At 38.3% G+C, this 13180-nt stretch overlaps 1 protein-coding gene across 1 annotated transcript in view; it reads left to right on the forward strand.

The window, feature by feature from the left end:
- Positions 1-13180, forward strand: part of unc5a (unc-5 netrin receptor A) — a 114120-nt gene that overhangs the window by 58803 nt on the left and 42137 nt on the right. Inside the window, exon 4 of the mRNA XM_030765530.1 lies at positions 8181-8402. Coding sequence (XP_030621390.1) covers positions 8181-8402 — 222 coding nt within the window. The remainder of the gene's footprint in view (positions 1-8180; positions 8403-13180) is intronic.

A 13180-nucleotide genomic window follows, 5' to 3' on the forward strand; every position in this document is an offset into this window, starting at 1 on the left:
GCAGAACCTCTGCTTTTCGCTCTAGGGAAACCTGGTAATTAGATAAGGGATTAAAATGTTAATCTAAATAGTTTCTTGACTTTCCTGCCTTTTTTTTGTGTGTCCCCTTTTCCCTTACATCCTTTCCAAAGACTTAAAAAAGCCATTCATTTCCCCAGCTCAGACTCAGTCGTTGCTGTAATCAACTCATTTTCAGTTAAACTTGATTCTGGCAAAGCTCATTGTACAGGGATGATAATGTGAGCGTCCGTGCCCAGGATGAGAAGTGAGAGACTTAAGTATTCTGACAGTGAGTGATGTTAGCAGTTCTGTATAGGACCTGCATTCACTGGAAAGTGGAGATGTTTGCTTCACATCTCTTTTTGTCTCTCAGTCAAATGCAAAGACTGGTAAGACATTCTAACAGTCAATTCTGGCAATGGGAGCCCATTTAAAACAGGAAGAAAAAAAAAAAAAAAGACCCAATTATGCCAACCACAATGGAATGTCTTATTTTATTTGTTAGGGTTAGGGGTTTTTTTATTTGCATATCACACAAGGTTCAAGTGCTGTCCAATTCCCATGAGATACGGTCTTGACATACATTATACAGTAATTGGTCTCTTATTTTCATGATTAAATGTGCTGACCCTGGATATTGTGCTCCTGCCTGAAGTCTGAATGAAGCTGAATGGAACGTTAAATGCTCCTTAAATAAACCCTCTATAGAAGAATAGGAGAAGAAAAATCAGACTTAATTCACTGCTCCTAACTTAATGTCCACCTTTCAGCACGTATGCCTTTTGTTCTGGCTGTGTCTAAGATGGTTTGAATTTAGTTTTTAAAATCAATCCGGGCACGCTTCTGTTCCTTTTAGCATACATTTGAGAGACCTCGTGTATTGATCCGAGATATCCGGATCAGAGTCTAGATAAAGCCATATTGGTTTTTAGTTCTGTATGACAGATGAGCTGAATAATGTGGGCCGGACATTTTTTAGCAGTCAATACAGTGGCTAGTTTCACTCTCCGAAGTGTCTTGTTTTTCTGCAAACACTCCCTCTAGTGTGCATGAAAGCAAGGGGAAGTATAAAAATGCTTCAGCAACCTCTAAGTGTACTGTTTTCTTTTAAAGAGTATAGAAACAAAGTGTGTAATGTCTTGTCACCTGTATTTCTTGAGATAGGATTTGTTGGACACTTTGCCATCTTTCTGAGGTGTCTCGCAGAGCGGCTAGGCAGTCAAACAGGATGATAAAAGAAAGAGGGAAAATAAATGGCAAATTAAATGGGAAATTTGCAGACATCTGTTGAGCGGTGCAGGGACCCTCATTAGAGCTTCACACCTTAAATGCAGAGCACTCACTCCATTGGCAGTGGGTGGAACAAATAAATACACATTTAATTCGTGCTCAGGTCTTCTCTCCTGTCTTTTTAACGGTGCCCTTTTCAGATTCACAGCTCTCTTTCAGGGAGGGTGTCGAGTTGATTAAAAGGTACAGAAGTAGTGGTTGGGTTAGCAATGGTTTCCACTGGGATTTTGAAATGATATTATTTTGCACTTAAAGAGGCAGTTGTTGGGAGGAAAAGCCTTTACTCACAGTATGTTTTGGTCTCTTTATGAGTGGTAAGCTTCAAACACCTACAGGGAATCAAAAGTATCAAAATGTTCCTCTTCATTCCATTAAACTGAGGGTTACATTCAAAGGTACCTTGTTTTTATGTGGAGACACAGTCACCATCTAACCATCATGCATTCTTATGAAATTTACATAACCTTGCTATTGTAGAGCTTCCCTTAGTGTAGCTCATTGTTCATTGATTTGTCTTTGGTATTCTTGTTGCTCCCTATTCCCAACAGAAAGCCTCTGCAGGAATGTAATTAAGGGGCTTTTGGACATTGTTTAACACCACAGATAAATGCCATTACTCTGTGATCATTTAGTTTGCTCAAACAGCTCTGAGGCCATGCTCATTCACCTGTTTGTTGTTAATCACTGGAAGCATTCAGTCGGAACCTTCTAGAAACTTATGCTGAAGACACAGTGACGCAAGAGTGCAGAGTATGTATAACATCTAAATACACACACACACACACAGGGCTCTATTTTAACGGTCTAAACGCATGGTCTAAAGCACATGGCGTAAGTCCACTTTTGCTAGCTTATCGGTGGATGATTTGAGCGCAAAAGGAAGCCGCAAGGTGCAAAAGGGTTGCACATAGTCTATTAATTAATCATAGGTGTGTTTTGGGTGTAACACGCAATAAACCAATCAGAGTGTCAGCTCCCATTCCCTTTAAAAGCCGCCTGTACTGACACCTTGATGAATTGCTATTACAAGGGCGGACTTAGCACCTGGATGAAAAGAGTGATTCGCCGATTCGCTGCCTCCACCGTCTCTCAATCCTCTGTCCAATCAGGTACTCCATTTTTCAATGAAACAACTGTGACATTACTTTAGACCAGGTTTTTGTTGGCCTAAGTGCAGAGGCTTTCAGTTGCATTCAAGATAGCAACGTGCCTGCAATGCGCCTGTCCATACCACATTTTGAGACCAACTGCCCAGATGGACGCAAGTTCGTTTGCTATTTAAACAAAATGGGCGCTGGACGAGAAAATAACAACTGCGTCGGTCTGAAAGTAGCAAAGACACTTGCGTTTCGGTTTGAGCCGCGTAGGGCTGGGTTTAAGAGAGCACACACACACACACACACACACACGTATGTGTATATGTGAAGCATCTTTCTGCAAAGGCATTTTGGGCTGAGGGATATCTCTCGCATAGATTTTCTCCGAAGTCTAGGCCGACAGGAGAGCAAATGTTTGCCATCTAGGTGTAAACATACATCAGTCAAACTAAAGCCTAGGCTGCTACAAACAGCATTCAGTGTCCTCTAGACAATTCCCGTTTATTGACATATCAGTGATAGTCTGTACTCTATGTGGCAAAATATGTGGATTTTTTTGTACCAGATTTAACTTGATTAAAGTCTGATCTTGCTCTTGTCAAGATAAAGAAGAGGGCAAACAAAACAATGACAAAGGTGGATAAATAGAAGCAAGAAGCAACAATCATTTTTCTTACAAAATGTATATCAGTGGACCAACACTTTGTCACGAAATACTGTTGTGGTTATGTTGTTAAGTCAGTGGCACATGAAATGGTTTAATATTCCGGATGGTAATTTTAATTAAATTAATTTCTGAAGACATTGTAAAGAGCTGATGGTGCCATAAAACACATGTTATGGCTGTCGTCCATCATTGTGATGTAAATTATGCCCTGTGATTGTTCAATGATGCCTTTCTTTGGGGACACGCCACTGATAAAAGAATTTAATTGGCTCAGAAAGGGCATGCAATGTGATGAGGCCATTAAGGAGAAGCCAAACGTGACCTTTTCCTATGTCTATTTTTTTTCTTTTTCTCTTTTTTTTTATTTTTTTTATTTTTTTTTTTTTAACAGACACTGCTATGTAGTTAACCAGTCTCTCTGTGCTGATGTTGTGGCGGTTGTTAGTGTTATCAACAGTTGTTGCCTTTGGTGTAAAATGTCAGGCACTGATTTGTGGAAGAAGCAACGAAGTGGAATATTCCTCCTTTGACCATGCTGGAGCAGTGGAAAAAGCATGTTGGCTGATGTTAAAGGTCTGTTTGCTGTGTTCAGTGGGAGTTGGACATCATGCATGATCCCAAACACAGCTGAGGCCCTTCTGTCAAAATCTGATTGGTGCACTGCTCATTGCCCTATCATGGTGATTGTGATAGGACAGTGATGAGCAGCTGCAAAACTTGTTTTGTTTTTTGTTGTTGTTTTTGTTTTTTCTTTTTTTTTTTGGAAATTGTCTGAAAACAGAGATGCTGTGTGCCAAGTTCAAGTTCCAGCCCTTAGTCCTGTATATTTTTCTAACTTAATTTTTACATGACCTATATATATATATATATATATATATATATATATATATATATATATATATATATATATATATATAGTAGCATCTATTTGGCAATTGTTATATTTAGTTATAATTTACGTGAGTAGTCAGTTTCAGTATCATAGCTTCTTGTACAAGCCAGTCACAAAATAACACATCAACAAATTTTCAAATTCAGTTCAAATAAGTATGCTAAGTTTCACAAGGAATCAGTTTCAAGTTTATCAGTTAATTAGTTCTGGTATTATAATACTCCAAAGTATTTGGAGTATTATAATATCAACCTTAATATCAACTTATGGAATGGTCCAAAATTGAAGAGGGCTGTAGACGTTATACATACAAAACAGTGTTAGAAAAAATAATAATAATAAAAAATCCAAACTCATCAAACAAGCACAAGGGATATTTTCACTATGTTGTTGATGTTTTCACACTTGGCAGATGCGCAAATTTTTCCTCACTGCTTCTGAAACATTTGAAGAACATCTGAACCAAGAATGATTACCATTGCACTATGTGTTAGTCGTGGAACAAAAATAATTCTTTTGATAAATTTTGATTGGATTTAAGTTTCATGACTGATAAAGTATTCCCCAAAATGTACAAAATGTTTTGCCTTTTAAGCTATCGTGCCACCGTGGTCTGATGCTAGAGCAATGAGGGCCACGACGATCATGCATTAGCAGCGCGACTTACAGCTTTCACTCTCCAAGCACTTTTAGTGAAGATAACAATGTTATGTGCGAGGAACATTGCAAAAACAATAGTGTTCCAGTCGACTGTTTTATAGTCCATATAACATGTAGAGTGTAGAGAGGATATTTGAAACGACCTGAATGTTTTCCATCAAAGATAAGTTGTGTGTAATATCAAATTTCAGATTCAAAGGTTAAGCTCATAATGCCAGTGTTTATTTGATTTGTTCATTGATCCATGAGTAGTCAGTTGAGAGTGCTTTTTCCACTGAGTGTGTGTTTGTTGGGAGGAAGGTTGATTAATATCTTGTACCTTCCTGCAACAGTGTAAACTTAAGAGAACGAATAAACTGCAGCCTTTTTGAGTGAATCTAACTTGAAACAAGTTATAACTAAAATAAGCTTTCATGAGGAAGTCATGTGACTCTTCAGAAGAAAAATGCATGTGAAGAATGTATGTGAAGAAGTTTCCTACACTCAGAGCTATTGGGATGCAAAGACTTTAGTATGTGCCAGATGTTTTAGCATCTGCCTTGGCATCGGTTTAATTCATGACAAGGTTTAAGATATTTAAAAAAAAGTATTGCATTCTTTGTCAGGTACAGGTTTTACAGTGTGGTTCTGAGGAGGAATTACAGAACATTAAAACAACGATAAACCCTTTGGAATCTATGCATGGATTTGGTGTGCATCATATTGCATTACTTTGAAATGTGGAATCTAGCTTGGTCAGGTTCTGTTGTAATCTGTGCTGTGAAGTGGAAATTCACCCTTTTAGATATTTTGCTGTGAAACTGTAATTTTCCTGAAGTTATTTCAGTCGTGCGAAATCATTTGCTCATAATTTGAGCATTTGTGGTATAAGTTGTGGTGTTTACACTTTCAAATCCAGACTTTCCATGCTTGTCAGGGCTGAGAACCAATCAATACTTGTCAACTAAGGCAAATTTCTTTTTGGCTGGCACTTCACTAATTTGTGGAGTTTGTAACTGAAAATGTCTAGCCAAAAATTTGAAGAAGAGATCGTAATGGAGAGGATCTTTTTTAAAAATTTTTTAGGGATGGTTTTACTGTCAAATCAGTTTTATTTACCTGTTGTAAAATTCGTCTGGATATTCAGTGTCAAAACAGCCATTATCTTGAATAGCATGATAATCCAGTGTAGTTTACTATGTAAATAGCTATGTCATTGCCCAAAAAAAAAAGAAAAAAAACTTTTTAATGAAAAAATACAACATATCTAAGCATTTGATCAAAACAGCCATCTGAAGTAGGCCACTGAGCAGTGCAAAGGTAATTTTTTATGTGGGTCCATGCATCAAAATGGTTGAACTAAATTTTGTGGCAACATGAAAGGTCACCATGTCAAGCTAATGGCCATCACCACACTGTCTAGCTAAGCACCAATAAATTGACTAAGGCGTACTTCTCTTTACATTAGCCCACACAGTGCCTCTCAACTTACAACAGGCATTTTGATTACACTGCTTTCAAGTTAAACTGTTGGTTATATAAAGAGACATTTTGTTTCTGATGGCTGCTCTCTTAAAGTAATCTAAACTAAACATGGTTTGTGCTGTTGGGAGTTTGGGTTTTTTTTGGGGGGGGGGGGGGGGTGGTTTGATGGGCATGTCTTAATGACGATGTCTAATCTCTCATGGGACCAAATAATGTTCTAAAGGGAAAACTGAGACAGGAAACTGGAGAGTGATGTATGCCCTTCATTGGACACAGAACATTTAGTTTTCATTAAGAGTTAAACACGTACACGATACATTAGTGGGGGTTCAGTAGCTGCAGCTCTGCAACTCACTGTATTTCACTCTGATGAATTAGCACTTCAGCACAGCAAGCAAGATGACAAAGGAAATGGGAAGAAAGACATTAAGATGACGTGCGATGTGGCGGTTGGGAGATGCCCTAGCTGCGGCAGATAGTGTTTATGGCGCCCGGCTAATATTATCCATGACCTGGACTGCAGGGGGATGAACAGTAAGGAGCGGGAAAGGTCAGCAGTAGCGCGGCTTTTTCATTAGCACAGATGTGTTTTCCACTACCACGCCTCACGCGGTAAAGGCTGCCATAAAGGCCACACCTACCTCTGATACTGAATGCTAGTAAATGAATATTACTCTCCAGTAAAAGGAGTTTTATTTTCAGATTTAGGGACCATCCACAAGACACCTTTATGTGAGGGTATATTCTGGCAACATTTGTATGCGGATCAGTAAACTGCTGAGACAGACTTGCCAGTAACACTAACTTTTTCTCATGTTTGAGCAGACCATGCATCACTGAACACACTCTAGACATTTCTCAAGGCAATCCATTGTTTCTTCAGTTGTGTATGAGAGCAAGGGAAATGAGTGAAAGAAAGTAATATCAAACAATATGAAACTTTTTTTTTTTTTTAACCTTACTTTGTTCACTACTGAGTAAAATAGGTGAGCTAAGGTACTGTATGTTTCTGTGTGTTGTCACAAAGAAAGTGTACAGTAAACCAGTGTAAATGGGACAAACATTCGTAGGCATGCTGTGTATGGTGGGTGGAAAGGGATACATTAGCAATTCATTCTTAATTACAGGGACCAGAAAAGTATTGCGGCAAACACATAAAGCAGCAGAATCCAAGACAGACTGCGGTTTGTTTCTGCAGTGTTAAGAGGAATCCAATTCTTTCATGACTTTCTTCAGGCACTGTATAATGAGCAATATGTATGTTTGGGAAAAGACGTTCCTTTATTTATTTATTTATTTATTTTTCTTTTACACATGAATATTAAAAAATCCAATTACACCACAATAATGTAGGAATGCAGATAATTATAAGCGTTCTGATCACCAATCTTAGCCATTTTTGCTTTTGTGTTTCTTTCAATGCATCATTTTTGTAAGACCAGCTGTCACTCAGAGTCTAGTTGTCTTTGGCGTTTGTGTTCTTCAGGGGCGTATTAAGAGTTGAGTTAAAGCCCCGGAAACGAGGCCCATAGAACATGTTTTGAAGTGGTGTGGTCATTCAGAGCAGGGGATTTATGGCTTGCGCTCCATCAGCTCTGATCTTAAAAGGCTGTGATTAACAGCAGAGAAAGGAGCATGGGCATTACCAGTGCTGCAGGCAAGGCCATACTGGCTTTCACTGGCTTTTTACTCTCTCTTAACAAGGAGATCTTGCTTGTGTGTGTGTGTGTGTGTGTGTGTGTGTGTGTGTGTGTGAAATAGAGGGAGCTACATGTGAGTGAGAGCACCTGGTTGTTTATGTCAGGAAATTCGGCTGAAATATGGACACATGGGGCTCACATTGAAGCAAGACTGGACTCTCTCATTAGAACATGTCTTTCAGACCAATCAAATAGTCCACATTCTGTCATGTGTGGACATGCCACATTACTATTATCAGATGTCTGTTCAAATCCCTCTGCCCATTCACTTGGGCTCCAGTGTATGAAATTCAATTTGATACTCTTATTAGCCATGACGGACATTTGAAATTTCAGGAAAAATCCTATCTTGAGTTGTTGCCAGAATATTTTAACTCAACTGAAGTGGCTTATTTTTCTGTCTATCACAGGGGCAGAGCACGCTGCCACGGTAACGCACCCGCTTCCTGCGGCCTTCTCGGATCTGCTGCCTCACTTCCTGGTGGAGCCTGACGACGTTTATATTGTGAAGAATAAGCCGGTCACTCTTACTTGTCGCTCTAAGCCCGCAACACAAATCTACTTCAAATGCAATGGAGAGTGGGTGCACCAAGACGACCATCTGATTGAGCGCACCGTCGAATCAGCCACAGGTAACACGCGTTCCCGTCTGTGGTCTTTTACGCTGAGGGGAAACTAGTCCTTTATCCAAAGTATTAAGGACATGCAACTGAATGATAGCAATGTGACATGGACGTGGAAAAAGACAAAAAAAAAAAGAAAACACACTAAGAGATTGCTTTTTGTGGGGAAAAGAAAGAAGCGATGAAGGCACTCTTCCAAGACAATTTAGAAAATGGCTTTTCCTCTCATTGTGTATAGAGCTTAGCCTGACTTTTTTTTTGTTCTCAGGGTAGCTATTGTATGCTGCAAAACTATGTAAATAGGCTTGGTCTCCACCAAACAAATGATCATTGGGTTTGGTTCTTACAGTTGGCCCAGATCCCTCCTAAAGAGAATGAATTAGGTCACATAGGAAAGCTAAACACACAAAGTCATGTTTATTTATACTATCCAACAAAGATTTAAAACAACACATATTAAAGGTGTTTGACTTCGAAACAGTATGATTAAAACTGACTACTTTAAGGATTACTAGCTAGCAACAATCTGAAGATGTGATTTGAGACCGCCACTGAATTCTGGAAGCATAGACATTCCTTTCCTCAGAGGTATACCACTGTTTTCATAAAAGAATTTTGTTTTGTTTTTTTCTAAATTTTGGACTCATGGCACTATGGCGTTACCTGTTCATGGTCGAACACATGGTGTTTGTGTCACATTTTCTACATAGTGATCCTTTGACCATCTCTAAGCTCATCTGCTTTTCGCTCCCAGAGGATTTCAAGCGTCAGTAAAACGTTAGTGTTATTTTTATTTTTTTTTCACGGGCGTATCTGTACTGTCACAGGAGAGTCATCTGCATTCGCAGAAAGCATGTTTATGTTTGTTACCGCTCCTCAGCAGAGGCATTCTCAGGAATAGATATTCGTGTCATGCATGTGCTGCGATTCAGAAGTGTTGTGTAACTTAAAACCTTCAATTCATGCTGACAGCTGATTGTGAATAACTGGCGTGTAAATGACATACCAGGGAAAAGCTATAGTGACTGCAAGGGGTGTCTCGCCTCTCTGAGAATGAGGACATGGGAAGGCATATTGAAGTAGATATTCATCGGTTCTCATCTGTCTTCATATTTGGGTCAACCTAATGGTTCTGTTTTCTTCTTCGGCATTTTTGTTTGTTTATTTATTTATATGTCAGATTTTTACAGAAGTACTGACCACACATATTTTACCCATATCCCATTTCTTTAACCTTTGGTTGTGTAATTGCCACGTCTATCGCTCGCTATTTTTTTACTCAATGAAAATATGCTGGTTGAGTTACATGCTTTGCATCATAAACCATAATGTTTATGAGGACATAACTTTAACTACACAAAATGGTTTCCCAGCTTTTAATGATGATACGCCATGAACAGTGTGACTCTGTGACATTATGGCAAACCGTCTTTCTCTGTTGTACCTCTTCTTCTTTGGGCCAATGCCAGTGTCAGTCGTCAGATACTACAAGGCCTAAATGCGACACCTTATTTTTCTGGTCACCGTATCGATGATGAATGGACCGTATTTGGACAGAGATGAAGGACGAACAGTTGTACAGCAGTGTAGGTTTTCCAAGGTACTCATATCGATCCCTTGCTACTTGCACATTGTACTGTCAGCACTGTCCTTAAAGGCTAGTTGTTGTTCATCCCTCATGGAAGGAATATGGATACCTGGCAAAGTTAATGGTCAAAACACAAGTGCCCCCCCCCCCATGTTGTTTGATTATGATACTTCAAACAAATGTAAAGTCCATCTGTGCTGTAGTAGGAATATTTCTCTCGCCAAATACTTATGGTGTTAATATTCCAAGGTGACTGGCTTTAATTGCAATTATTCATATCTTTGCACTACAAAAAAATCATAAAGGTTGTGAAATTTTTCATTTTAGCTCATCTGTTTTGAATATCTGGTCTAACAAGCAAAAAAGTCTTAAGCAGTTTATGGAATATGTTGTGGAATATATGAATGTTGCATTGTTACTATAGAAAAAAAGTCCTGTTTATACCTGTCTTTTTGGTCTGAACTCTTTGTCTTCAGCCTTTGACTGAAAAATGATGTAGCAGTTTGTCCTTCCTCTATCCGTATCAGTGTTCAACATTGATTCATTCCAAGGGAGTCTATTGGTTCTCATTACCTGTCCCCAGTAACTTATCTCAATTGTATTTCTCTGGCTAGTTCAAAGACACGCATTCTGCCCCCAAGAGTCTTTAACATAGATGCTACTAACCTCTTTCAGAGGGAAAGATGAGGATCTTGAGACAGGGAGATGAGGACATATCTGTTTAACAGAAATCAATACTGACAGTGTATAGGCATGGATTAGCCTCCTCTGCCAACAGAAATAATTTCCCCAACAAACTGCCATTTCTGGCATGTTGTAAAGGACTTTTGGCTTGTGCATGTTTGCTGGGGGAAAAAAACAGCCATAAGCCATCTAATGTTAGACATGTTGGTATATAGGTTGGAACACTTTCTGTAAAATTTGTCATACCTGAGAGTTTCTCAGGTGCCCACTGAGCTGGAGGATTTAATTTTAGCAGTACATTGTAAAGAAGTGGAATTAAAAGCTGCTTTTTAAGGCCTATAGTAACAGAGTAATGATTAGAGTTAATCTCACACATAAAAGTCATTGACTTTTAAATAATTTTTGATTTTCCAGTAATACAAGATTTTATCAGTTTGTAATTATTCATTTCAATTTTCCGCAAGTTTTATAGTTTTAGAGTGAGGTAATGTGTTGAAAGTTCCCAGAAATGAGAAAATTAATTCTGTGGAAATTTAATTTTAAAAAGCAAAAGCATTCATTTTGGATATTTATATTAATTGATATCCTCCCAAACCTTTTTAATTATCAGTTTATTAATTAAACAAGCTAAGAATGGTCTACGTCTGCCAAAACCAAGCTTGTTTTCACAAATTCCCAGGTGCTGTCAGGAGCTAGAAGCGAAGCAAGATGATTACCACAAGTATTTAAATTGATGTACTACATTTCCACTGAGTAAACTGTAGCTAGCCATTCTTTAGACTCAAGCCACAAATGAGACATTAGAATGACCTGCTCTACTTTTTCAATTGGGGTTATATATTTTCAAAAGAATGCCTGAATTTTTGAGAGCTTTGTATGGATGAGGAGAGAAAATGAATAGCCTTAGGAAAAGTGAATTATGGGCAATTCTGAGAAATTGGTAAGAGCTATTGCTGCCTTGTCCACATAGCCGCAAAGCTCCGTAATTAAGTCCACCTAGACTCTAATCTCTTTGATTAAATGTGACCATTCATTTGCACATTGAGTTGTCTCTTCAGATGGATTAAACCTCATCCCTCTTGTTCGGTCTTTTACTGAATAAGACAAAAAGGAAGTAGCTAGTCCAAAATCTTCATTTGTGGAGATGCTGTTATTACCCTATGTCAGTTTTGCAAAAAAAAAATAAAAGTCTTTGCATTTTAGAGCAATGTGATAGCAACTGTCCTTGATGTACTAGGCTGCAAAAGCCAAGATTTCTTCTCACATTGGATTTTTATTGGTTCCACATTATAAACAGAATCCTCTGTGGATGTAAGAGTTTTTTGTAATATTTAAATAAGCATTAAAACTCAGGTTCCTCTCGAAGTGATGAGAACTTGACTGACCAGTTGCTGGCTCTGACTCTCTGAAGATTTACACTCTTGTTTTTGAACAGCGTATCCCTAGAATGGAATCTTTAAGCTTCATCATACTGACACAGTTTTGTTAATAGATTTGTATAATTGATGCTTTAACAATAATTTTGTATCTCTTGCATTATGATAAAATAACACCACAGCTCTTAGGCACAGATATGATTACTCCAATTAAGGGCAATTTGGCACATTCAGAAAAGTAAAGATGAGACTCAATGTTGATTAAACATGATCTTTAATGGGGTATCGAAGAGCAATCTAACCAGGATTTAAGTAAAAGCCGATACGTCTATGGGACAGTCTTTAATGAACAAGGAGAAATAAGAGAAGGAGGAAGAGGACAATACACTCCTAAACGAACTTAATGGGTTCATACCACCTGCTATGCATCGATCAATAGCAAAGGGGCTAATTGATAATGCATTATTAGCAGCATTGCCTATAATGGGAATTGTATTTCATCCTGTCGGAATGGCTGATGGGGAAACAATTTGGCGACGAGGCACCAAAAGCAGATGGCAAGGTCAATTGCTCCAGTGCTACAGCTGCCAGCCCGTTCCATTAACTGGCCTTTGCAGGTCAGCGCCCATGTGTGGATGTGCATTGTTGCACACCTTCAGCATTAAGCTGCCACTCCCTAAAACAGAAAAGTGTATAAACAGAACAGTTTGACTGGAAGCTAATGTGATGCCCATTTGAAGTTTTGCCTGTTAGTAGTTTGATGCTTGATGTCACTGGTGTGAAGGAAATATCCATTCTTTTGCTGAAGCTAGAATTTGTTTTTATTTTTCCCCCTTTTACCTGAATTGCTTGCACGAGGTGAATCAAACTGTCATTAAAATACCCAGGGGAAAAAAAATTGAAATGGGGATGGATAGCAAAATTGTGTTTACTCAGTATTTATTTGATTGACTGATTTATTAGAATGACAAGATATTAGCACAATATTCTTTTTTATTTGATCACATCAAAAAAGGATGTGACAGTCACATTAGATAATAATTACTATCAAAAAGCTGAATCTTGAGCTGAACGGTGATTATACAGTATTAGATACAATATGGATTATCTATCTATCTATCTATCTATCTATCTATCTA

This window comes from Chanos chanos, chromosome 2 (genome assembly GCF_902362185.1).
Source record: "Chanos chanos chromosome 2, fChaCha1.1, whole genome shotgun sequence".
NCBI classification, from domain to species: domain Eukaryota; kingdom Metazoa; phylum Chordata; class Actinopteri; order Gonorynchiformes; family Chanidae; genus Chanos; species Chanos chanos.